This window comes from Cololabis saira, chromosome 6 (genome assembly GCF_033807715.1).
Source record: "Cololabis saira isolate AMF1-May2022 chromosome 6, fColSai1.1, whole genome shotgun sequence".
Lineage (NCBI taxonomy): Eukaryota > Metazoa > Chordata > Actinopteri > Beloniformes > Belonidae > Cololabis > Cololabis saira.
Genome location: NC_084592.1, coordinates 9,156,477 through 9,183,564, shown reverse-complemented (window position 1 = coordinate 9,183,564; position 27,088 = coordinate 9,156,477). Strand labels below are relative to the sequence as shown.

The 27,088-nt window shown below is 41.4% G+C and overlaps 1 protein-coding gene across 1 annotated transcript in view; it reads left to right on the top strand.

The window, feature by feature from the left end:
* Window positions 1-27,088, top strand: part of kcnh3 (potassium voltage-gated channel, subfamily H (eag-related), member 3) — a 227,388-nt gene that overhangs the window by 176,079 nt on the left and 24,221 nt on the right. Inside the window, exons 5-10 of the mRNA XM_061723226.1 lie at window positions 337-595; window positions 3,988-4,145; window positions 5,857-6,058; window positions 13,193-13,546; window positions 17,112-17,311; window positions 18,518-18,767. Of these exons, the coding sequence (XP_061579210.1) occupies window positions 337-595; window positions 3,988-4,145; window positions 5,857-6,058; window positions 13,193-13,546; window positions 17,112-17,311; window positions 18,518-18,767 (1,423 nt within the window). The remainder of the gene's footprint in view (window positions 1-336; window positions 596-3,987; window positions 4,146-5,856; window positions 6,059-13,192; window positions 13,547-17,111; window positions 17,312-18,517; window positions 18,768-27,088) is intronic.

Genomic DNA, 27,088 nt, shown 5'->3' with positions numbered 1-27,088 from the left:
TGCATTGGATGCATGACTGTAGTCCGTCAGTCCACCAGTAGTCATGTTGGGAAGAAATGTCATTTGGATTTGTATTTTAAATTTGCATGTGGCACTAATATTGTCTGTATGTTTTCAGTATGTACACACAGAACAGTTTTCACCCTGACATTACAGTTCTTACCTACAGGAGGCTTGAATCTGTTTACCCACGCAGCCGTGCTGCAAAGTCTGATCACGATTGACAGTTTTATATAATCCAGAACATACAGATATTGCAGTTTTATAGAGCACACATAGGCATGCAATGATTTTGGAGAGGCCTGTTGACATCCATTTCTGTTCCGTCTCATCTAGAACATGTTCGGCCAGAAGCCTCCGATCCCAGAGTACAAAGTAGCAGCTATTCAGAAGTCGCGTTTCATCCTGCTCCACTACGGCACCTTCAAGGCCGGCTGGGATTGGTTGATTCTGCTGGCGACCTTCTACGTGGCGGTCACAGTGCCCTACAACGTCTGCTTCACAGTGGTGGGAGCTCGAGATGAAGGCAGCAGCACCGCCCCGCGAAGTCCACCCAGCGTCAGCGACATCCTCGTAGAGATCCTCTTTATTTTAGGTAAGACTGAGTTGTGTAACAAGTCTACACCATAAAACAAGAGGGAAGCCATAAAAATATGTTAAATAACACATACGTAATCATCTACAGAGTATAAGTTATTATATTGGATTATGTTTCTTGTATTTTGCCTCCTTCTCAGCTTTAAATGTGTTTTTTTGTGACATGTATCTTTCTTAAGAGAGAAAAATGTATGGGGGATAAAAGATACATAAAACCACTCACTGATGAGAGGTCAGTCACACTTCCTCCATCTGAAAGCCTCATTAGTTATGATAAAATTTCAGTTAAAGTTGTTAATGACGCAAAGTGCAGTAAGAGGATATGAGCCCTTCACAATGGAGCATTACATCTCATTGACAAGTCATTTCCTAGAAAACAGCAGACCTCTTTATCACCAGTCTTGTCCTAGTAACAGCAAGAAAGTTGCATGAGTGCTCTTCAATGAACAAATTCCATTAATGGAGAAGCAGGATTGAATATAAGCCTCCATCAATAAAGTTCAGAAATAAAATTAAATGAGCAAGCAGGAGATAAACATCTGACTCATTTCGGAACATATCCCATTCGTTAGGACTAATAGTCCAAGCCTGTTTGTCAATACGTTCCCTCGGCAAGCCACAGAGGACGGGATTGGTCCATCACGTTCCCTTTAATTCACCCGAGACGCTGCAGTGCATCCTCAGAACTAAAATGATCATAATTGAACTACGGCAACCTGAAAAGCGATTTTGGTCTCCTGCCTGTGGTTTGCATCCATGCTGAGGCAATAACGCATCAAACACAAGCTTGTACCATGCAAAACTAATACAAATGAGAAATCTTAAGTTAAAAGGTTCTTCGTGGTGAGAAAGCGTTAAATCAAGGATCGATCACCTGTGAGGTTAAAGTTGATTTAAAGTCGTAAACTTTGTAAAGCCTGATATTAAATAATTCCTTCTTTTTTTTTGGACATGTTTATTGGATCTGTAAATAACTATCCGCCCCCAAAAGAGATTTGTTTGGTTTTTAATTCATTCATTCATTTCATTTCTTAAACTTAAGTTGTGCAACTTGCTTACTCCAATCAGCCTTCATTGAAGTAATTAGTGAGAGGTTTACCTTTTTTTTCTTCCTGGAATGTGAATGTTTAATGCATGTGTTCATTAAGGACATGATACATGATAATTGATTTTGTATTATCACTTAACCATATTGTTTTCCATTATTGTTCATTAAAAGAAGATCAGTCCACTTTTTTAGGCAAATTTATGCACAAAACCAGAGAATGCCAGTGACTTCCACCCGGTAGTTTTTCTCTTACCACTATAGAAAGGCCTGCACACGAGCCGGTACTCGAGGGCGAGTCTGCGTGTTTTAGGTATTTCCCTGTTTCAACACACCCTGATATGGCAGGGCTGTGTCATTAACAGACTTGTGCAAACCTCTGTGACGTGCTGATGATGATAAATCAGAATCAGATGTGTTGAGGCCCGAAAACATCTAAAACGTGCAGTAAACTGGCCCTCAAGTAGCGGCCTGTGTGCACGCCTGACCATAGATATCAACAAGTCAGAACCAGGCCTGAATTCATGATGGTCATAGCAGGCCCTGTTCTGTACATTGCATCACGATTTTTACTTAGCATGCAGCCTGCAATGCAGTTAACGGATTTGTACCGGGCTCGGGTTAGTAGCATGCAGCTCTCACTCACAATAAACAACAGGAGGTAACTTGTGGACTGACTGAAAGGCACAATCCACAACAAGAAAAATCCTCAGCACACACTGAGAAAACCAGAGCTACGAAGAGATAAAATAACACTTAGCTGCAGTTCATGACACCAACGAGGATACGGTCAGTGAATGCTCAGCTGTCTGCGTCAAGACCGAATCAAAACTTCAACTTGCATTACAGACACACTCCTCGAGCTTCCTTTTTTTATTCTTTTAAATACAAAGTCATCTTTTAAACCCTTCAGATCCAGCTGGCAGGCCTCAGTTGTTTCTAGATTTTTATCTCTTTTACATCTACACTTTTCTGAGCTGCCTTGTTTATGAGTTTCTGTCTTGCCGTCTGATGTTGTGCTGCTGTTTCGTTATCATGAACCCTAAATCCGTAGAGTGTAATTTCTCAACTTTCAAACGTCCATTAGTTCTCATTAACACTTAATCCATATGGTGCCTATGTAATAATTAATAGTGCATTTGCATATGCAAAAGGTGTTATATTACTGTTGGAAACAAATTAAAGCCATCCAATATGTGACACCAGAGATGAGGCTGCAGTTATTCATCTGCATGAGTGCTCATGCAGCAAAGCTGGTACGTTGTCTTATTCATATCTGATAGATGGTACCTGCATTAAGGTAGACTACACACTATCTAGCTGCATATTATCTGATTGTTCAGTGAGTTTCTGGTCACCATGGATCCTAATGCATTTGCACTGCTACTACAGTGCTTACACTTAGTTATATTTGTTTAAAAAGGAGGGTCCAGAAATGTGGAATAGTGATTTCCCTTTCATTTAGAGTCCCTTTGAGCACATGTTATGGACAACCAGTTACAGATGCAATAATGACATGAAACACTTGGAATCATCTCTAGACTTTCCCCCCGTTTTTAATGGTGAGGAAATAAAGAGGGAAGTTACTGACAACGATCCACGAAACAACTCGAAGGTGGATGGTATTTGAGCCTCTGTATGAGATGTCGCTACAATTGAAAGAGCTGTAGTTCCTAAATCCCTTCTCCAGTCAGGATGTGAGTATCTTCAAGTTAAAGCTAAAAGCATCTAGCCTGGACAGCCAATCCCAATTCTTCAATACATGGAATTAATCTGGATCCTCAGGCTTCGACTACGGCGTCCAGCGGGCGGTGTCAGCGGACCAGAAGAAGTCTCATGCATGCAGCCAGTCAGAGACATAAAGCATGTGACACATTGTGAATGACAACCAGGGAGTCAACAAAAGACATCCCAAGTGACTTGCTGTTGGTGATTCAGTTAAAAACTAGTTTCTCTAAAGTGTTATTGGGAGTTCTGCAGCCATGTGGATTATTTTGAATGGTGGTTTTTGGACGCTCCATCACATAAAGCCCACCTCTGCACCCTTTGGTTTGGTTTGGTACATTCTGTACCGGTGAAAATGTGTGTGAACAAGGGAGTAGTATGATGGGAAGGGTACCATGTCCATTTCATGAGGCGAATGTTTATGACTGACCATGCTATTCTTGAAGTTTAGACTTGTTACATAACGTTAATGTTTTTAGGTACACAGCTACAATAACAAAACTTGTATCTTCTTACGCAACAGTTTCTCATCCTTTCATCTCAATCCACTGATAAAGAAATTCAGAGCAGACAAACATGATGGGATGTTCTCAACATGCTAATGTGGTTTTCATCTCCAGACATCATGTTGAACTTTCGAACGACGTTCGTGAGCACGTCGGGTCAGGTGGTGTACGACGCCCGCTCCATCTGCGTTCACTACGTCACCACGTGGCTCTTCGTCGACCTCATCGCCGCCCTGCCCTTCGACCTGCTCTACGCTTTCAACGTCAGCGTGGTGAGTCTGCCGTTTTGGATCAACTGATTTGAGTCTCCTTCAGGTGAATTGAAACAACATGTGACAGATTCATAATAAGTGACGATTCTTCAGCAAAGACAAACACGTAGAAGTGGAGTTGCCTCAACCATGCACAGAAGGCTATAAGGGGCATGTGGAGAATAGTAAAATGAATGCAAAATATAATTAGCTCCCGTTAGGACTTATTAGATCAACAATTTGTCTAAAATTATGCTCTTTGAAGACACATGATACAGAGCTGATGGTCACAGTATGTGTTTTTAATTTGGATTTTCATCCACAAAATCAAATACAGTATAAATTTGAACAAGAAAGTGTAAAATTATTCATTTTTAAAAATTAGGTTCTTCGTTTTTCTAAACAATAAATTATACATTTAAGTCTTGAATGATTTTTTTTCAAATATGCAGCAAATGAACAAAATTATTAAAGAAAACTAATTATTAATAGTGAAAGCTCTGCCAAAAGCACATTCATTACGCAGTTTACGTTTGTAGTGAAAAGCATGAATCATATTTATTTATGGCTTGATTTAACAGCTGAACATTGTGGCTTTTGTAAAATAAATAAATAAAATGTTCAGATCAAGTTGAAGAGAAAATAAAAAAATTAACCAATTAATTATGAGGAATTTGTCATTTGTATTTCCAAACCAAAATACCTACACAATTATAAATATGGAAATGAGTCTGCTGTACAGTTCTTACACACTTTAATGAGCTGTTGCAGCTGGCAAATTGACCAAATAAAAAACCCAGCAACAATACTCCAGGCCCCAACGAGAGAACAAGTGCAAACAAAGTGGGAGGGAGATAAATGGGAGGCACAAACCAAAGAAGAAGACAAAGCTTCAGGGCAGAAAACTCAAAGAAATGGGCTTTGAAAATAAAAACACGCTGAAAGAGACATGAAAAACAAATAACTACAGGGGAAAACACAGTTAACAGTACAGAGAAGCCGTCATACACTGAGGGTGGCAGTGCAGAATGAAACAAAAAAAGAGAAGTTTGAAGCAAAGAAAGCTACACATTTCAACAGAGAGGGGTGACATGTCAGAGAAAGGGCCAGTGGAGACAGCTGTCATTAACGCCACAACAAATGCACAACACTTTTAGACACTTTTCTCACCTGATCAGTAATTAGTTGATTTGAAGATGATATTACTTTTTTTGACACCCTATGATCAAAGAACACAGCCTGGAAGTCCAATGTAAAATTCATGGTGGAAATTGAGTCCAAAAAAAAAAGAAAAGGTCCATGACAAGGTTCCAACCTGCAAAGCTGATTTAAAAACGGCAGTCTGATTATTTTGGAAAAAATGGTTGATTTGGGAAATTCTGGCATCAAAGACTTCCATCTGTCAGAAAACCCGGAGCAGCTGCAACAGAGTACCAATTTAGATTTTTGCAGCTTATGATTCCATATTCTTTATCTTGCTTGAATAAATATAACCTTGATTACTACTAGTTTGTGGGTTTTTTTCAAAGCCAGAATGTTCAGCTGTTTAATTTGGAAAAAAACATGTCTTTTTTTCCCCGTACTATAATTAAACAGTCAAATGAATTCTCCATATTTTTTCTTTTTCACATACTTTCCCAAGGGCTGTGTGACTTAGAAACACTGGCTATTTAAATGATATCAGTTTTGCACTTGCTGTGTGTACTGACGTGCTGTGTATCTATGTGTGTAGTATTTCGGGGTCCACCTGTTGAAGACGGTTCGGCTGCTTCGTTTACTGCGGCTGCTGCAGAAGCTGGAACGCTACTCCCAGTACAGCGCCGTGGTCCTGACTCTGCTCATGTCCATGTTCGCCCTGCTGGCCCACTGGATGGCCTGTGTTTGGTACTTCATCGGTCGCAAAGAGATAGAAATCCCAGGCTCCTGGGATATCGGTTAGTGTGCATGTTTTCATTCAAGCACAGTGTTGAGAGGAAGACATTTAGTGTGTACTTTACCATAAAGCATGATCATGTTCTTGTAGTGTGAGACTGAGCTTCTGTTGGGCTGTAACAAGAAGTTGTGGGAAAGTTTGACAGTGTTTTTTTTTTGTTTTGTTCTCTATCAGTATTCACCTTCTCATCTTGTTTAATCTGTTACTTTGATGTTATCAAGATATCATGACATTGCTAATGGTCTGAATTTGTCTAAGAACTAAAATAGTAGTCAAAAGTGTGCAGTCCTGTGACGTTAGATACCTCACTATATCCACACCGATGCAGCCTGATAGATCAGACCTACATCTGGAAAGATGTACCTGCAAAGCATATATACATTTGCATTTAGATTTACACAGATGTACAGCGCAGCGCTAGAGTACAGAAGCAAGGACGAAAAAATGTTCACCTCTTTCTGTGTTATTAAGGACAAAAAATAACTTTTCCTGAAGACAAACAGTAAACTCTCTAATCAGATCTATATTTAGTCTGTGCACCAGTGAGACTGGATTCGCTTTTATTGTCGCTGTTTCATTCGAGCATTTAAAGAATATACAGTCGTGTGAAAAATAAAGCACACTTCTTTTTTGAATTCTAAGGTTTTATGTTTGAGGATATAAAAATAGTCTTGTAGTTACCAAGCTTTAAATGTATAAACTCAAATGAACAACAATGCATTAAATAAGTGGTAAAAGAGGTGAAGTAAATTCAACAGCTTGTTGAATTACTTTTAGCTCCAATAACAGAATAGTTGTTTTCTGTATGATGTCACCTGTGGTTCACATTGTTTTTAGGAATTTCAGTTCACTATTTACAATATTCCTTCAATTTACTGATGCTTGGATATGGTTGATGCACAGCCTTCTAAAAGGTCCACCTTGTAAATGGTCTATATGGTATATAAATAGTGCCTTTTCAGCCTTACTAGGCTCTACAAGGTGCTTTACAGTGATTCTCATTAGGGTACCTTTTTTACATTTTCACTGTATTTATGTATGCACGTATGTTCACTGTGTTTACAGAGTGAATATGCTGAATATTTGTTTAGTTCCATACAAGAATTGGAACTAATTGGATTTTACCGAAATTACAATGAGTTGAACTGAATCAGATCGTATTTATTGGACTGCAAATAATTTTGTAAACTGCATTTACTTTCTGTGTCAATTTGCAATATATAAGTAAAAGTGAATTATAAACCGGAGTGATTTGCACTTTTACATTTTTACCCTGATGAGCACATCTAGGGACAATGTGCAGTTCAGCGTGCTGCCCAAGAGCAGTTTCACACATGACTGGTCTATAAGGAACATTTTACAGATCTTTACAGAACCGTTTCAAACCAGCTCTATACGCTCAGGCTCTTTTTAACTTTAACATCATGGCCTTCAAAATGCTAGCTTAGGTAGACTGAGAGATATCATTTAGGTATTTTACAATTTTTCTGAACATCGCACTTTCTTACCTTACCTGAACATCCTGCACTTTCCTTGGAAGATTGGTAGCTGCCTTGAATGTTTTCCACTTGTCGGTACGCTGTCTTACTGTAGAAAGATGGACTCTCCTTCATTCCCTTCTCTGACTGATGAGCAGTATCAGTTGCTTCTTTATGACCTTTGCTGATGTCATTTTTTTCTTGACACACACCCGAATGCTTCACACCAACTAAAAGCAAAAACTTCTGCTTTTATAGAGGTGCTCACACTTGCTTACGATTGCTTGATTGTAGAAGAAGTGAGGGTATACTCATTTTTTCACACAATGCTTTTGGAATTTGGTTTAGTTTTGTTGAATAAATGATCACCTTGTGTGATATTTGCCAATGTTGAAAACATCTAAGAAAAGACATATAACCTTCGAGGTTTTGTTTATTTTTCAAAAAACTTCTCTATGAGAAAAATCTTAAAACCCACTGGCAGCATGAAACTCTGGCACAGTCTGATAAACTAGTACAGACACACAGACGAGCAGACAGTTTCCAAGGGCAAGGAAGCAAACTTTAATCCTTTTGACTGTGACCTGAGGCAATGCTAGAATTTTATATGCTTCTCATTCCATTGAGCAACAAGGACGTACGGAGTACTCCAACTGAACATGGTCATGGCTCAGATAAATAAGGGGCTCTTATTTGTCTGATCTCAGTGCATTCTTCATCAATTCTCCTTTCATGGATTTGTACCAGATCATCTGTCATTATATTTCCAGAAAACTGCACAGTGGCAGTAGGCAGCACTGCAGTCCTTTCATGTCATTGGTCCCTCAATGGACTATTCAGAAAGGCTGGGGTTTTGCAGGGAACAACAAAGAACCAGTTGGTGGTCTGACCTTTACGTGACACAAGCAGGGATTTGCAGTGAAGATCTGATATCTGAATGAACATATGCTGAACTCTTCTGTTGTTATGGTACTGGAGGGAGGTGCTTGTCTTTTTTAAAACAGTGGAGCTACTGTCTGAAATCCATTTCATTGGCTGCTGTCGTGACTGACAAGGCACCGTTTACCAAGGATAAGGCTGCGGCCACAACATAGCAGTCGTATCACTTGTTATGCAGCATAAGGAGACCCTTCAATTCCACTTGAGTAATTTATATAACATTTATCACAATACAAATTGTCTCCAGGCACTTTTCAGAGCCCCAAAGTGTGATGTCCAAATTTGATGCATATATTAAGGTCTTCTGTGAATGTTCAGAAATAGCTTTTATGCCCTAAGTCTTTTCCATTTTAAAAAGTGCTGCTAAATTGAGATGCAGGTGGTGGTGGGAAGAGAGGGTGGACACTACACTGATAACAATAATTTCACTTCTGTGAGTAAATCAGGGGTTGGTCATGCTTTTCCAGCTATGTTTCAGTGAAACCCAATCTCCCTGACCGCTAACAGTGACCATTAAGCTTCATATGTGCTTTAATATAATTTTAATTTCTATCTTGAGCATAAAGTATAAAAGTGCTCCGGAGGTTTAAGTTGCAGTTGCAGAGTGTATTGGTGGGAGAGAGGAAATCAGAACCATGGACAGTTCAGAGCACTCAGTAACCCTATGAGGACAGATCAGAACCACGGACAGTGGTAGACAAGCCTCTCCTGAAACCTTCATTTGAACTTGACACTTCCGATTTATTCTTGCACAATTACATCTCACTCATCAAGACCCCAAATCAGATTTTCCTGGACTACATGTAAATCAATCAGCTCTCCTCCACAATGTGGGCGGTAGACGTCCCCTTTACCAAGTTAGTACAGCAAACTTAGAGATTAATAATAGTTGTTAATTAACACAAGTAGATGTTGATACAGGATTAATCATGAGTCTTATTTTATTTTGTCTTGTGAGCATCTTGAATCCTCTTACACTTCAGTATTTGGATCCACCCAAAACCTATAAAAATGATGCATGATTCCTCATGGTTTAATGCTTGAATGGATGCAGTATGTGAGCATTAACATTGCCTGCTGTAGAGAAATGATCAAATTACAAAGTTTATGTAATTATGTGTTTGGCTAACTGGGTGTATAGCACAATCCCTCTGTCTGATATCCAGTTTCATAAAAGCAGCTTCCTTTTTCTGCATTTTCTTCTGCTTTCAGATTATCAGTTACACGCCTCTAACAGGCTCTTATCTATGTTTCTATATTCTAGATAACTTTGTAAAATTTAGATTATTTCATGAAATGTCATCCTAACAATGTAATATATATCTTCCCCGGGACCAGCAGCAATTTTGTTTGGGCCCATGCCGATTTTTCTTGGTGTTTTAAGCTATTTTCTCCTTTTATCAAATGATTCTCATATTCTGAGAGAATAACATAAAAGCCTGTAATCTTGACTTAGTTTATGATTTCATAACACCCCAAAAAAGAATGTACTGGATAAGTTTTATGCATTTGTTCACAATAAAGCATGTATTATTTATGCTTTTCCTCATTATGTTTGTTGTGCTATTCTTTGATGTAAGAGGCCGTGCACATGAAAGTAAAAGTTGCTTTCTACACCATTCATGCACCTTCCACTTTGCTTGGCTCAGCTGTACATGTACTTGAAAATCAAATAGGATGCCACATCTGAAAGAAAGTTGTCATCATGTCCTGCATATGTGCAGTATTTTCTTTTATTTTACTTATTTATTGATAATATGAAGTACAAAAAACAAATGTCCTGGAATTCATGGATGGAAAACCTTGGACAAGAAGACTCCACACCACTGCTCAAGTCTGGAAGATTAGACTAGACTTCAACGGATTAAGACAATTAAGACAATTAAGCATCCTAAAGGGAGCATACTCAAAGAAATTTAGAGGAGATCCCTAGCGGAGCAGAGCTGCATCTACCCTCTCGTTCCTTTAAAAACAAATTAGCTAGTTACTTCAGTTGGCATATTTGATACCTAATTTATGAAATTGTTCTGATACATCCCTTAAGTGGCAGCAATGTGCTCACACCCGGATTTATAAGGGATCAGGCGACTGATTGAGTCTATATAGGTCTTGAGAATCCTACACATAACTTACGCACATGTGGTTCAAATAAAGGTCCTAATCAGGGGCAGCCGTGGACCAAGAGAAAAAGGCAGATGAGATCACGGCGGTGGCAGATGACTTTAGGGCATACAACCCAGTTTTATTCTTTGGACTTAATTGAGAGCTGATGAAGAGCCAAACACACAGTTTGGGATTTTGTCCCTGCAGTGAACAAGGCAAAAAGAAAGCATTGTGAATGATATTACAAAGGAGCTGCCTGACTTTACACTGGAGGAAGAAAAGAAAAAAGCGCATACAATCACCATCATCACCAGGACTGTTCTCATATTGTCTTTGCTCCTTCGGCTCAAGCCCTATTTGTAAAGAAAAGCCTGTTTTTAATTGCTTGCCTGATGAAATTTAATTTATTTAGTTTAATAAAATGATGAAAAAATTGTATTATTTAAATTTGCAGCAAAGCTTTTTGACTTTGTCAGGAATCATTTCAAAAAAAAATATTTCACAAAGTTCTAAAATGTGGTGAAAATGTTGACTTAGGGTTAGGGTCAGTTTTGAGCCAGTTATAATATAAGAGTATACAAATATAGTTATTACCTAGACTGAAATCATGAACACTCTATCAGTTCACTAAACCTGTCAGCCAACAGCTCACTGGCAGCCAGCTCCTCTCCGTTTATTAATAGCCACTCATATACTGCTTCCAAAGGTGTCATCTAGATGGACGTGTACGGATATGTAACGTGTCTGCGCTCAGTTTAGAGTTGGTGATTTGCAGCGTACACATCTCCAGCTTATAACATTTGAAAATAATGAGATTTAAAACCAGCAATGATGAGGAAGAGGTCACAGAGCAGCAAAGCAATATAGATTAGCAGGTTTCTGAGGAAGAGGACAATAGAGAGTATCCACCACTGGACACACACATATGTGACGACTCAGATGAGCTCACAAAGAAACCCTCAAATCCAAAAGTGGTCAACTCCAAATGTGATTCAAATAGACTGCAGTGTCATCACATGACTGCCAGCAGAGTTAGTTATTCCTTGTAGATAAGAGCCTTTAAAGGAGCTTGAGGCAAGAATAAGAAATGAGACTCATTAGCGCTACGACGACCGTCGGGGTTACTGCAGCCAACAGCGAAGCCGGCACGGGAGCGCCGTTCAAATCAAGCTCTAAATATGACTTACAATGTTATCTTACCTGGTCAGTAGGAAATGAGCCATGTCAGCATCTGTTTTCAGTCCCAATTCAAGTTGAAGCTGCCTCCATGACTCAAACGCGTATCCAATGTTTACTCGTGCGCCGCCGAGAACGTGCATGCAGCGTCATTTGACGTCACATCTGCAGGACAGCGCGGGAAATTCCAGTCACAATTGCAGCACATTTTGCAGCACACACCCTGTTCAAGGCAAAGGAGAGATATGCTAGAGGGATCATTCTTTTTGGTTTGGAACGCTTCATCTGACATTATTACTAGAAAACTTAAAACGTATACGAATTTTTTTCATAAATCCTGCCTCAATCCTGCCTCATGCTCCTTTAACTGTTAAAGTGTGGTTTGCTTCTTAAGTCATATTTTAGATATTTTAAAATGAGGCACTTCTTCTGGAGGCATTCAAGTGTTCATCAATAATCAAGCTGTTTGTAAGTCAGGTTAGAGCCAAGAGCTTGCTGGAGAGGCAAGACTACATCTGCCCCAAGCAAGCCTTGAAATTCAAAAACTAGGAGTCCATTCAACCTTGCTCAGCCATCTAGTATTGTAACATTCATGATGTTCTGTTCCTTTACAGAGAGGTTTTACTGAAGCACACAGTAACGGGGAGCTAATGGTGACTTATTCTGATATATCTCATAACGTCATCGTCCATTTTCAGTGATAATGCAGTCTTCCGTTTTGCACACACGCACAAATAAGAAAAAAGAAAAATAATCCTTCTTATTGTAGTCCAGACACAGACGTGCAGGTGAACCAATGTGTTCATCGGGCCTATATTTCCTCAGCATGACAGAGGTTAAGTTGCACTAATGACAACATAATTAGGAAACTACTCAGGTGTTTAATCCTCTAGCTTTGTTGGTTTAGCTGCTTATTTATGTTGGCAGGCCTGAGAACAAACTCTCTCTCTCACTCACACACACACACACACACACACACACACACACACACACACACACACACACACACATCATCTGAACAGCCTGAGAAATCAGTGCATGTATCCATATCCAACCGTGTAGTTTGAATGCCGTTTTTCTGCTCGTGCTGTCAGCAGCTCAGCTGGGCTCCGCCACTCATTTCCTTGCAAGGTTTTCAATCTCTGTTTCCTTTCAGTTTCTTTCTTCCATGCTTTCTCCTTTGTTGTCATGCTTGTTGTTTGGTTACACAACTGTGTGTTTGATCAGATATATTGTATTTGTATAATCAAAATTTACCAGATTTATTTAGCCTCTGAAGTCAGATTAGGGGTTTTATGTGCAGTCTGTTTCCTTTGTAAGATAGACTTCTGTCGATGTTTATGTTTCAAGTGGCTTCTGTTGACATGATTTGTGACAAACATAAGAAGAATGGATAAACTATAATTCCTTTCCCTTTCCTTCCCCTTCATCTTTCCAAGGTTGGCTCCATGAGCTGGCCAAGCGTCTGGGTACCCCGTACTTCCTGTCGTCCCTGACGACGCAGGTCCCCCCCACCATCTCAGCCAACGGCAGCCAGTGGAACGTATCGGGGTCAGAGGTCAGCGGGCGGGAGACCTGGAACTCCAGCCAGGATTACGGGAACGCGTCGGGCGGCGGAGCTGCGTCTGGGACCGGTGGTCTGGGGGTCCTGGAAGGCGGCCCGTCGATGCGCAGCAGCTACGTGACCTCGCTCTACTTCGCTCTGAGCAGCCTGACCAGCGTGGGCTTCGGAAACGTGTCGGCCAACACGGACTCGGAGAAGATCTTTTCCATCTGCACCATGCTGGTGGGAGGTGAGGCTGCAGATTTGTATGCATGTGAGAGTTTCCTCTGAGGATGTGGAGCGCTCCGTCTGAAGTACTTACTCAGCTCATTATGTGGTGTCATCAACATGCAGCTGCGCACATTTTGTTCTCTCTCTTTTCACACTAGTGACAAACAATTGATGCTTACACTTTGCATGCAGAAAGCAGCCGTTCACCGTCTCATTACTCTCACTTTGCTGATTGAGAGGCTTCATTACATGTTTGCTTTTCTGATATGACAACAAAACAAAGCAGGTTAAAATGCATGTTTGTGTAAAATTTCTCCCTGAGGCACAAAACAAGTCATTAGTTTTGGTGCATAGAAACATTATATAAATAGGGCATTTCTTTTCTAAGCATTTGTTTATCTTTTGTGACAAACTTTTGCAATCTAATGAATTAGTATCACAGCAGCACATTTTCTACTATTTAAAAAGAGCTTGCCACAACAGTGTAAGCCAAATGTTTTTATAAGAAGTCATGGTATAGGTAAAAAGAAGAATTAGGAGTGAAATTATAGCTGAATGTGAAAATCTTCTGATTGGAGTTATTGAGTTACTTGTGATTAGATGGTCTGGAGATGGTGCATTTCACATTTTCACAAAAAGATACAAACAGACCAGTCACAGTTCAAGTTATACTCCATTAAATCAAGTGTGTTTTAACCCCTTTATAATTCAATTGATTCCAATTGATATTATGCCAATACATTAAAAATCAATCAAACAATCACTCCTCTATAGAATAGTAGAAAGAGGAAGGACTTTGATTAACCATCGATTCAGTGCGTCTCAGTTTCTACTTAAGAACAAGGATCTGAAGAAACTGAAATATTTAATCACTTGGTGGACTCGATGCCAGAAACACCCCAAAAGTGTTAAGTGTTATGAGAAGGAATGGCAACATTACAAAGTGGTAAAAAGTAAAAAAAAAAAAAAAAATGTCTCATCTATTTTGGGAAGTGTTGCAAACCAGAAATACAAAAATTGATGCCAAGAACAATAAAAAGAAGATAAACATGAACTGTATAAGGTTCAGTCTGGCTGCAAAGAAATCAAAGTCAGAGTAAATGCAGGAAATATTGTGCTAATTTTCTATTTGTATTTTTCTAAATCTTTTTTTAATCTTTAATTTTTTTAACTCTTCCTGAACTCAGTCTCACATACTCACCTCTGCCACAACTGGACTATATTTTAGTTTGCACTTTACTTGATATTTGTTTTAAAAACCTTATATTTCATATTTATTTTAATATTATGAATGTGTTTTTATTGTGTGGTTGATTTTTTATGTTTACGTTTTGATGAGCTGCTGGACGGTTGAATTTCCCTCTGGGGATGAATAAAGTTCTATCTATCTATCTATCTATCTAATTTGGAGTTGTATAAAGAAAGAAAGAACAGAGTATTACTTTAATGCACATGCAGACAGTGCACATGCAGTTTTAATCGTATTTAACTGGATGCAGAATAACTATAAAAACAATCTTAATCCTAATCGTAGTAAATAATTCATCTGACAGTGATCAAGAAAACTGTAAAAAGTTCAATGAAATTCAATGTTACTTGGTATTAAATGTACTTGAAGAAATAATTTTTGATGTAGTGTGAGGATCAATGACACTTGGACAAAGGTCACAGGGGAATAGAGAGAATGCTGGTCTAGAGAACAGCAGGTACCGTTGGATGTTCCCAGTGGTTATGGGCTAAAAGTAGTCTAAAGATGGAAAATGGGTGAGACTCACTAATGCATGTGGGGAGAGGAGGCTGGACCTGTGGTGGAAGCCCTGCAAACCACTGAGCACCGTAATGTGGGCTGTAATTGGGTGGTAACTGCACTGCAGAACAACGATTACACCGTTCGCTTGACCATGAAGCGGTAGAAGGTGGCCGTGCTTGTCAAACCGCTGAGTGTGTCCGTGTCGTGTGCTTTCAGGAAACCTGGCAGCAGAAGGCATTCTGGGTTTTACGCTCGACTTCTGATGCTCTCTTTGTTTAAGTGTCATGGTTTACTCTGAAAATATGTTTTTTTTCTGCCCTTTGCTAAGTTTTTTCTTTTTCAAGTTTTTTTCTTCCTCTGCCCTTACTTGGTTCTCACCACTCAGATTCCTTTAGTCTTAGCCCAATTCATTTATCTCAGGACCAGTTTGGGTTCCTGGCCAGGACTCTTCTTGAATTTAATTCAAGTATCATTTTGTAATTCGTATTTTTACACATTATTTACCTTTTAGTCTTTATCCAACTACTTTTTGAATGTTCACGGCTTCAGCTCCACTTTTGCATTCACTCACCCCAACCATGGGAGGGCTAAATTAATGTACGCGTTTTGATGTTTTGTACACTTGAAGGAGTTTATGACCTTGTTGATACCATTTCTTGAGGTCTTAATTAAATGTTTGTGCCACGGCTTGGTCTAAATACCATGGAGATACGTGATAAAAGCTTGCTTTTAAATCCCTCTTAATGAGCAGCGATTGGTTTTGGGGTTTCAGTGATGGAACAATACTCTGCAAATGGGAGTGGCTCAGTGAACGGGACATGTTTTTAGGGTTGTGTGATGTCCGAGTTGTTATTTTGCAGCCTTGGAGACCCAAATATTTTCTCTCAAGCACAGAAAATGCATTTAATATTTTGACCCATTGTTTAACAATAATTGGGAGGAAAACAGCTCTGGGCAGAAATCACAGGATTCACAGGAAGAAAAACTCCTCTGATGATGTTAGTTATGTTTGGAGTGGGCGTATTTACTGTTTTTGTGTTGCAACTCAAGTGACATGAGATAAGTGTAGCCCCTCTGAAGGAAAAAAAAGAAAGAAAGAAAGATTAGCTTTGTTAATCCATCTGAACTGTATCCTGGCCTGAGTGTTCTCCATCTTCAGTGGAGAGATGCTGCCCAGAGGAACTGTGTCCTGCAGCTGGAAGAAAAGTGAACTTAACAGGCATTAGAGTGGGTTTCAGTAAGCGTCCTGCAGTCTGAGCTGTGGTTCTGCAGCTTTTCAACTCGGGAGACATACAGGGAATGAAACCACCGTGCAGCAAATGATTCCACTACGCTGCTGATTGGCTGAGTTCACATTCGTAGTAAAACCAAGGCTGTAAATGTCACCGAAGCACCAAGACTCATTCTTCAAACTGGGAAAGAAGCTGTTTCAACACTTAGATTGATCTTGTTTTATTCTAGAAATAAAAGATTTAGACCTGAGTTTCTTAATATCCTGGGGCATCAAAAGTTCCTCTGTAAAGCAGGCTGGGCAAGAACGTCTGCAGAAACCAATCAAACATCCATCTATTTTACCAGCTTCATCATTGTCTGAGTCACGAGGGATGGAGTCTATTCCAGCTGTCATTGGGTCAGAGGAGGCTCACACCTGGACAGGTCACTCATCTAAATACGGTCACACATCCAAACTCCACGTGGAAAGCATCTTTCTGAGATTTAAGGATTCTTGAATGTGAAGCGCCAATACGGCGCTGCCCACTGTCCCACCAGCGGTCAGTAATGTCTCATACTGGGATCCCAGACAACAATAAAGGCATCTTTCCTGTGTCCCCAGCGCTGATGCACGCGGTGGTGTTCGGTAACGTGACGGCCATCATCCAGAGGATGTACTCGCGCCGCTCGCTGTACCACACCCGCACCAAGGACCTGAAGGACTTCATCAGGGTGCACCGCCTGCCCAAAGCCTTGGAGCAGCGCATGCTGGAGTGCTTTCAAACCACCTGGTCGGTCAACAACGGGATAGACGTCAGTGAGGTGAGGAGGGTGTGGGATTGTGTCACGTTTATGTGCTCGTTGCTCTGCTTACACCAAACACATGTTTAGGACCTTGAAGTAGGGGTGGGTTAAAAATATCGATATATCGATATTTTATCGATATGCATGTGTAGGAACGATTATCGATACATAAATCCAAGTATCGATTTAAGAAAAAAAAAAATATATATATATATATTTTTTTTATCCCGATTTTTTCCCCCATTTCATCACCCAGTGCTTCTACCTAAGTCAGTCCTGGACATTGCTCCATCTACCAACCCCTGGAGGCCCTGCACTGAGCTCAAGTCTCCTCCTTACTTGAGGAGTGAGCAGGCTGCTTCTTTTCACCAGGCAGGGTGGTGTTTCTCTGGCCGGACGTGGCGCGTGGAAGGATCATGTTATTCCCTTATTGTAACCAGAATATCGATATCGAATCGTATCGAATCGTATCGTATCTGAAATCGTATCGTCTTGGGACCTAGTGTATCGGAATTGTGTCGTATCGGGAGGTCAGTGATGATACCCAGCTCTACCTTGAAGATCTATGTTTTCTGAGATGTTTGAGCTTTGTGTGTCCTTAAAGGAGCATGAGGCAGGATTGAGGCAGGATTTATGAAAAAAATTCGTATACGTTTTAAGTTTTCTAGTAATAATGTCAGATGAAGCGTTCCAAACCAAAAAGAATGAGCCCTCTAGTGCATCTCTACGTTGCCTTGAACAGGCTGTGTGCTGCAAAATGTGCTGCAATTCCGGGCCGGAATTTCCCGCGCTGTCCTGCGGATGTGACATCACATGACGCTGCATGCACGTTCTCCCCGTTCTCCCGTGCCGGCTTCGCTGTTGGCTGCAGTACCCCCGACGGCCGTTGTGGTGAAGGTGGCGCTAATAAGTCTCATTTCTTAAAAGGAACCTCATGCTCCTTTAATTTCCTGATTTGATATGTGTGTCCCTCCAGGTTTAAAAGGTAATTTAGCCTTCGCTCGTTAATCTCTAATTATAATAATCAGATATTCCAACTTCTCAAGTGCTATTAAATGTAGCACATGTATTAAGGCCAAGTGAATTTAGATGTGTTTGGGGATAGCCATTTCATGTTTCTAAAGGCTTTTTGCAGACTGTCTGGAGGCCTGCTGTTTACTGCAACCCCTGATCAGATCTTACGACAGAGCAGCTGTTAAATGTGAACTTCCTCTGGCTTGGCAGCTGCTGAAGGACTTCCCGGACGAGCTGCGGGCCGACATCGCCATGCACCTGAACAAGGAGCTGCTGCAGCTGCCGCTGTTCGAGTCGGCGAGCAGGGGCTGCCTGCGCTCTCTGTCCCTCATCATCAAGACCTCCTTCTGCGCTCCAGGGGAGTTCCTCATCCGGCAGGGGGACGCCCTGCAGGCCATCTACTTCGTCTGCTCGGGCTCCATGGAGGTGCTGAAGGACAACACTGTGCTGGCTATTCTGGGTGAGTCTGGGTCACAGACTTCAAGACTGAAAATAACACAGATCACGCATCAATAACCTCTCCTAACGTCCTGATTAGGGTGGCGGGGGCTGGTGGGGCTTCAGCTGCCTTCAGGGGAAAGGTAGATTTCCACCTGGGCAGGTCACCAGCCCATCGTAGACACACTCACGCTCACTTGTACGTTCATTTAAGAATCACCATTTAGATGACCAAACGTGTTTAAGGAAATCAGGAAATCAGATTGACTCATTAACACGTATTTTATTCACAGTAAAACACAGAAAATGTGTCAGATGTTCAAAATTAGCTGTGTTTCGTCCCCTCATCACTGCCAGTGGCAGTAAACAAAGTGGATAGTGGATAGTGGATAGTTCTTCAAAGTTCTGCAGGTTTTTAAGTAAACAAAGCCGCGTAAGTGACCTGTCTGCTACCATAGGGAGAAGGGACCGAGTGAGTGACCATTTCGAGAGATTTTTTTCATTTTAAATTTGATAGCAGCACTACGTTTCAAAGACACTTTGGAACATGGGCAACAAAAAAGCCCTCATCGTGCAAGCAATTAGGTTAATTGGCAACAGATCAGTGACCTGGTTGACTTTAAAAAGGGAATTCCTGAGAGGCAAAGTCTCGTAGAAGTCAAGTTTAAAAGGCTGCATACACAAATAATGAAATATTTCAATGTAAAACTACAAAGAATTTGAGTTTGAGTTTTTTTTTAAGAAAGTAAATTTCCTTAGTTTAAACATTTGACATGTTTTCTGTGAATAAAATGTGGGTTTATGGGATTTGCATTACATTTGACAATGGCCCATTTCTTTTTTTCTATTTCAAACTGGAGTTTATAATCTGCCATTTAATTTGATGACTGCTGGATTGCAAACATTATTGTCTAATAGTATAACGGTGAAATCAGTAAGGAACAAGTGTAGGATATTTTAAAAAGCATAAGCTTGCAAAGACATTTAATAATATATATATATATATATATATATATATATATATATATATATATATATATATATATATATATATATATATATATATATATATATACAGGGCTGCACATAATTATTTTGGTCTGGTGCTCAGAGGAGCCCCTGGATATGTGACTTGGGCCTCCAAAAACACGGTGACCCATCTCGCCCGATCGATAAAAGAGGGATGCAGGAATAAGTTATAGGCAAAATGATATTTATTCACTTATAAAGATGAATTAACAAATTATGGTGCGTGTTAGTCTGTAGAGTCAGTATAAGTACCGTATTTTCGCGACCATATGGCGCACTGTGTGGAAAGGCGCACCCTCAGTTTCAGTGGTGTAAAGTAACAAACTACAAGTACTTCGTTATTTTACTTAAGTAAGATTTTTGAGAATTTGTACTTTTATTGATACTTTCATTTTTCTGTACTTTTAATTTTACTTCGTTACATTTTCAAGGAAATAATCGTACTTTTAATCCGCTACATTTAAAATTGGACACGTCGTTACTCGCTACAAATTAAAGAACAGCACAGCGGGGGCTGATTTATGGTTCCGCGTTACACCGGCGCAGAGCTACAGCGTAGGGTACGCGGCGACGCACACCCTACGCCGTAGCCTACGGCGTAAGGTGTGCGTTGATTTAACGCGGAACCATGAGGCGGACGGGAAGGAAGGGGGGCGCGTGAATATACCGAGAAGGAGCCGCAGCTCCCGGGAGAGTTGCGCCGCAGAGGCGGGCCGGAAGGCCGGAGGAACCGCCGTCGCGTCGAGTACCGAGGAGGACTGAAGCCTGAATTATGGTTCCGTGTTAAATCGACGCAGAGCCTCGCCGTAGGGTACGTTGGTGTAACGCCGAACCATAAATCAGCCTTGAGCGGCAGCCCACGCGTGTCCATGCGCACCATTCTTTGATTCCACCCCTTCTAAGGTGGTTTTGGCATTTAAAAGTTCAAAAGTCTCATCCTTTATCAGCTGGGGTTGCTTAATGTTGTCACTGCATACTCCAGGCTGGGGGTGGACCTGTCAGCGGGGCCAATGGGGTACAGCAGCAGTGATGAGCAAAGGGAGAAATTAAAATGGGGTAATGGAAACAAACGCTAAAGGGGTCAGAATAATATCACCATTATTTAGAGTTGTAAGCAAATTCTTGGATTCTTCATTTCTTTGCAATCCTTTTGAAAATAATTTTGTACTTTGAATTTTGTACTTTGTACTTTGTACTTTGTACTTTGTACTTTTTACTTTTGTACTTAAGTACATGTTAACCCATGTACTTTTTGTACTTTATTATATTTAAGTTGAGGTACTTTTATACTTTTACTTAAGTAATTTTCTTAATGGGTACTTTTTACTTTTACTTAAGTAATTTTCAAGCAGAAAATTTGTACTTTTACTTAAGTACAATATTTTTGTACTTTTTCCACCTCTGCTCAGTTTTGTGTGTCATTTTTGGTTTTAAAACACACATCCGGCGCACCGACCCAAAAGGCGCCGTCTACGGAGACGGAGCTGCACACACAGGCGTTGCAAAACACACGCGCTAAAAATAGAGCGGAAGCAAAACTTAGTTTGATATTTTATTTCACTTTTCACATCAATCAAACCCTTCAAAGGTTCATATTCTGTTTCTGCATTAAAGAATTTAAAAAAACCACCGGGGCGCTGCACATAAACCTGTCTCAGCCACCAGCCCTTTTCATTTCACTCTGGCTGGAAAAGTCTGTTTAGGCAAGGCTTTTCTTTTAAAAATCACCACGGCCGGCAGTTTCTGTCCATCCGCGTAGCAGACAAGCACAAGAGTAGATAAACTTTTCATACCCCGTTGTGCTGCGGATCCCGACCGCGGCGGTCCCGGGTCCCGGGTCCCGCCCCCCCCCCGCGCTGGTCCTCCTCCGCCCCCCGCGCTGGTCCCGCTCACACACACGCGCTGTCGGGGAGCCGGTACCGGGGTTTGTATCCGACAGGAGCTCCGCTCGTTAATTCAGCTGCGCCAGTCCGAATTTCCAGACCTGTCTCAGCTTCTTGATCATCATCATCCCTTCATCCAGCCCCCCCTTTTCATTCGTCCTTATGACTCCGGCTGGAATCGTCTTATGCAAAGTTTTTCTTTTAAAAATCACCATAGGTTTCTGTCCATCAGCGCGGCAGGCAAGCACCACATACATGAGAATGTGTGTGTCGCGCCGCGAACACACACACGCGCATACCGGGTTTGTAACCGACAGATTTGGCTGCAAATCTCGGAGGGTGAAGCTGATCTGACCTGAGACGTACCCCAGAAATCCCTTCTCGCAAAGCGGGCAGGAACCAGGTCATCAGACCGCTTTGGGAACCAGGAAGTCGGGCTGCAGCAGCGCCCATCACCGCGGCTTTAACCGGGGAATGTGGACGGTTCCGACCGGCCGGGACCGGAGGAGCCCACATGGAATGGCTCCCGGGGAAAGAGCACCGGCATTTCAGCCGGATCTGCCCCGGGGAACCGGCGATCGGACCCGCAAACCCACGGCAGGTGCATCCTCGGTTCCCGACATGCAAAACACACGCGCGCTGCAGAACAAGTGTGCTTATTTAAATAGAGCGGGAGCAAAACTTAGTTTGATTGTATTTTGTTTCACTTTACACATCAAGCAAATCCTTAAAAGTTTTCATCATCTGTTTCGCATTAAACAGCTCAGTGGATGGTCTCATTCACGTCGCAGCTCACGGGGGCTTCACCCGCCCCCTTCTCTTTTTACCATTCACATGGTGGCCGGCCTCACATTACCGTAATTCAGGTAATAGACACAGCGCACCGTTTCTTAAGGCGCCCGGCACATTTAAAAAAAAAAAAAAAAAAAAAAAAGTTGCGCCTTATGGTCGCGAAAATACGGTAAGTTACAGTTTTTATCGGCCAGATTGGGATGCTCACGGCCTATTTTGCACCTAGGGTTGCCAACTTTCAGAAATAGAAATAAAGGACGCCCCGATTTCAGCAGCGCAGGAGCCAAAAAAAAGCCCCAAAACTTCTAAACTAACTTGCATGACTGTACAGACAGCCAACCATATAGCAGCTGAAATAGCCGCCTATGCTCTGTATGTCCACATCAGCCAAGGTGTAGAATATGGTGTAAAAGTTAACTTATTTCAATAATTCAACTAGAATATGGTGTAAACGTTAACTTATTTCAATAATTCAACTAGAATATGGTGTAAAAGTTAATTTATTTCAATAATTCAACTAGAATATGGTGTACAAGTTAATTTATTTCAATAATTCAACTAGAATATGGAGTAAAAGTTAACTTATTTTAATAATTCAACTAGAATATGGTGTAAAAGTTAACTTATTTCAATAATTCAACTAGAATATGGTGTACAAGTTAATTGATTTCAATAATTCAACTAGAATATGGTGTAAAAGTTAATTTATTTCAATAATTCAACTAGAATATGGTGTAAAAGTTAATCTATTTCAATAATAATAACTTAAAAGGTGAAACTAATATATTACCTAGTCTTACTGTACATGCAAAGCAAGATATGTTGAACCTTTATTTGTTACAATTTTGATGATGGAATTGTTTATTGATTTCATAAAATATTCTCTAATTATTTTTTATTATTTTTTATTTGGGGTTTTCATAAACTTTGAGCCATAATCAGAGAGCAGCGTCTTGCTGGTGCAGGTAACTGCTGCATGCAGTGACGGACACTGGCTGATTTATGGTTCCGCGTTGCACCAACGCAGAGCTTACGGGGTAGGATACGCGGGAGCGCGAACGTATGGTACGCGTCGCCGCGTAACATCTTGCAGCCACTTCTCGGCGAACACACGTTTTCTGTTCGATTCGGGTAGTGGTTCAGTTTGGCGTCTCTTTGTAGTTGGTGGTGGTGGAACGCCAAAATAATTACTTAATGGCGCTTGCTTCTTGGACATTTTGACGAGACGTGTCGGGGTTTGTAGCTGATCCTTACCTCTCTTCCTCACCGCCGCAACGAGCATGGAGGGGGAGTAAGGACGCGCAGATTGGCCAGTACAAACTTATGGTGGCGGTTCTGGGGAAAAGCTCTCCCAATAGATTTTTTAATATTAGTATTCTGGTCTGGCCACAACCAATAATATGAGCCCCAGCTGTTGGTACGCAAAAGCGCTTCGCAGCACAAGATTGACAGCGCACTGTGGATTTTGACGGCGCATGCGCTCTGGCGGCCCACTTATGTGCAGCCCTGTATATATATATATGTAATAAACATATGCAGAAATATAAGAGGAAATAAAGACATTAAATTAATTTATATAAAAAAATTCAATACATAAATGAAGAAATTGAAATAACATTAGTATTTAACGGTAGCCTATATTTACATAGTCTAAATTTTCAGCAAAAATGTATCTCAAACTTTATTCTTTCAACCCGTTTTCGTACATATGCGTACCAGTTCATTTTCTTTTGCACTTGTCTTGTCTGTTTTGCCGTTCTTCCATTTTGGTTGTATAAATAAACTCAGACGGGTGATGTTATTTTGTGTAAATAATTCAAGACTGTGTGATACAGTGCAGAATGGAAATCCCACCCCGAGCAGCTCCACTCTAACTAAAATGATCTATCGTCCGGAGACTGTGAGGATTTCAGGTGATTAAGGGCACTCTTGCATTTTAGCGGCTCGTCTGAGGGATTGTCCGGCGGGAGGCAGCCGCGTGTGCGTGTCAGTTTGATTTTAAACGGTGCGAAGACAAAGATCATCTGCCAGTTCAGTGATTGCACTTGAAATAATTTCACAGTGCTGGCTCTGACTTCATCCTCCCAGAGCAAGTCGGGCTGGGTTTTAATGGAAATTAGGCTGATGAAGGCGACGAAGGAAATGAGGACGGGTGTGTGGCCCGGACACAGTGACTGATGTGTTTATTTGTGTGTGTCAGCCAGCATGAAGGGCTGAGAGAAAGCTGATAAAGAGCTGCTGTCTGCGCTCCGCTGCTTGAAAGAGTTACCAGAGTACTTGACACAAACACAGGGCCTCGGTGTTGTGTGCAAAAGGGGAAAACAGGAGACTCAAATGCTGGATTTGGGTCAAAAGTGAGACGTGGAGTACCAGACGGAAATAAATAATTGAAACACGCACACACACATACACAGAGCTGGGTCTCTGGAATAAGGTAAGTAAATAGATGAAGACAACATAAACACTTTCCAGGAAGGAGCGGTGAGGCGGAGGTTAACAAGTCGAGGAGAGGCTGGAAAGAGGGACAAAAAAAAACAAAACAAGAACCGGCAAATTGAAGTACTCGGCTCTTAGAGACTGAGAATGGACTGGAGGAAAGTGGGGCGCAGGACCTGAGAATGTAATCAGCAAAGCTGATGGAGACCATCAGGTGTACCGGTAGATTCCAGACAGCCGCCTACTAAAGACGGGGGCAGTCATGGGTTTTATGTGGGGGGGGCACTCTGCACCGTTTAGTGTCGATCCTCGAAGAAATATTGAATAAATATGAGATGTTTATTGTCAGATCTCACATATGACTTAGAATAGACAGTTAAAAAAATAGTTTAATGCATAAAAGAGGATTTTGTAGAGAGGTCTCAAACTCCTTTTTTTGTGGTTTATGAACGAGTCAGTTATGGCGCTTTTCCACTAGTACTTACTCAGCCCGACTCGGCGCGGCTCGTCCCGGCTCCACCCGTTTTGTCCCTGTTTGTTTTTCCACAGCCAGGGGAGAAGTGGGCAGGTTGGGGTGAAGCTGCTGTGACGTACTCGATTGCGCAACCCCTTTGTTCGTGTCGGTGCTGATGAGAAATCAGCTGGAGCCGCGAGCGGCTGAGAGTAAAGCACAGCTCCTGGTGGATCTGATTGTTCCTTATCACCCGTCTACATCCCTTTTTTAATTCTCTCGTCAGCCACCAGGTTTATGAACATCTGCACCTCAGTTGGATCACCAAACAGACGTTTGCGCTGTATAATAAAATCACCGCGAGCCGCTTCCTGATTCAAATGTCTGACGGCCCCCCGACCAATCAGTGGCGTGGAGGGTGATGACGTCAGCCCGGTTAGAACCTCGGCAGAATGGTTACAGAAAAAGTATCTGGTTGGCGCGGCTCCACCCGCCTCAGCCCGTAGTGGAAAAGCGTAAGACGGGGGCGTGGCGGGTAGAAGCAAGCTGAGTAGATACTAGTGGAAAAGGGCCTTTAGAGTTAGAGTTAGGCAGAGGAGACTCTCAAACCTCATTCATTTATATAGGCAGAGTTTGTCTTGAATTGTGTCACCGGCTCTTGTTGTTCCTGATATCAGAGTTGCCATCTTGTTACTACGCTGTGTGTTTCACATCATCAGATCTTAAATTAGAGCATATTCCTTCATTCTTGTCCTTTAAAGCACAAATGTGAGTTTCAGAAGCTAAATAAAAACAGGTGAGCACCTTCCTCCATCTGCCCTTCTGCTGCTTCAAGGGTGGTGAGGAAAAGTGTTTCTATTGGAGACACCCCTGTAGAGATGTCACGGCTGCAGTGATGTGAAATGGACGTTAGTTGCTTTTAAACTCTGAAATAAGCTTCCAGAAAACATCTGAGAAAGCAGCCACTTTAAGACAGGTGTTGTAGAAACCTGGCGCTGCCATAGGTCCTTTCCTCGCCTCGTTGTGGTTTTCAGGAATATTCAACTAAAAGTAAAAAAGCTCACACTTTAGAGAAACTCTAACGTCAGGGGAAATACAGAGAAAATAATGTTCACTTTTAAATGCATTTTGATGTATCAAATTTAGACTTCACACCGGCCGCGTTTGGTCCAGTTTAAACGCACAAGAGGCGGTTTGCTTTGGTTTGTTTGCGTTGGTATGAAAGCGCAATTGAACTCAAAGAAGTGAACTGTGGTACGCCTAAAACTATAGGTCTCCATGCAGGAGGAGGACTACAATGCAGGGCATAAACAGAACCTAAACAACTGTCAAGGTTTGACACTTCCCCCCAGTTTCTGAGTTTCAGTTCTGTCCCTCCTGGGTCCCATTGGCCCTGATCGTCTGCACCTGTGTCTCGTCGTGTCTCGTTATCCCCTGTGTATATCTGGTCTTGTCATTCCCTTGTTCCCTGTCAGTCTGTACTGTTTCTACCTCCATGTCTCCTCGTAGTTTTTCATGATCCTGGTTTTTGTTGATCCTGCTCTGCAGCGCTTTTAGTTCTTGGTTTTTCTTGAATAAATCCTTGGTTTTTGCAACTCCTGGCTCCCGCTCTCCTGCATTTGGGTCCTCAGCAAACCGTATCACGACAACAAGGGCACATGATTTTCAGGAGAAATATGTCACGGTCAGACGTTAAGTGAAAACGAGGTAAATTCAATTCAGTTGAGTGATACTTTATTAATCTCCGAAGGA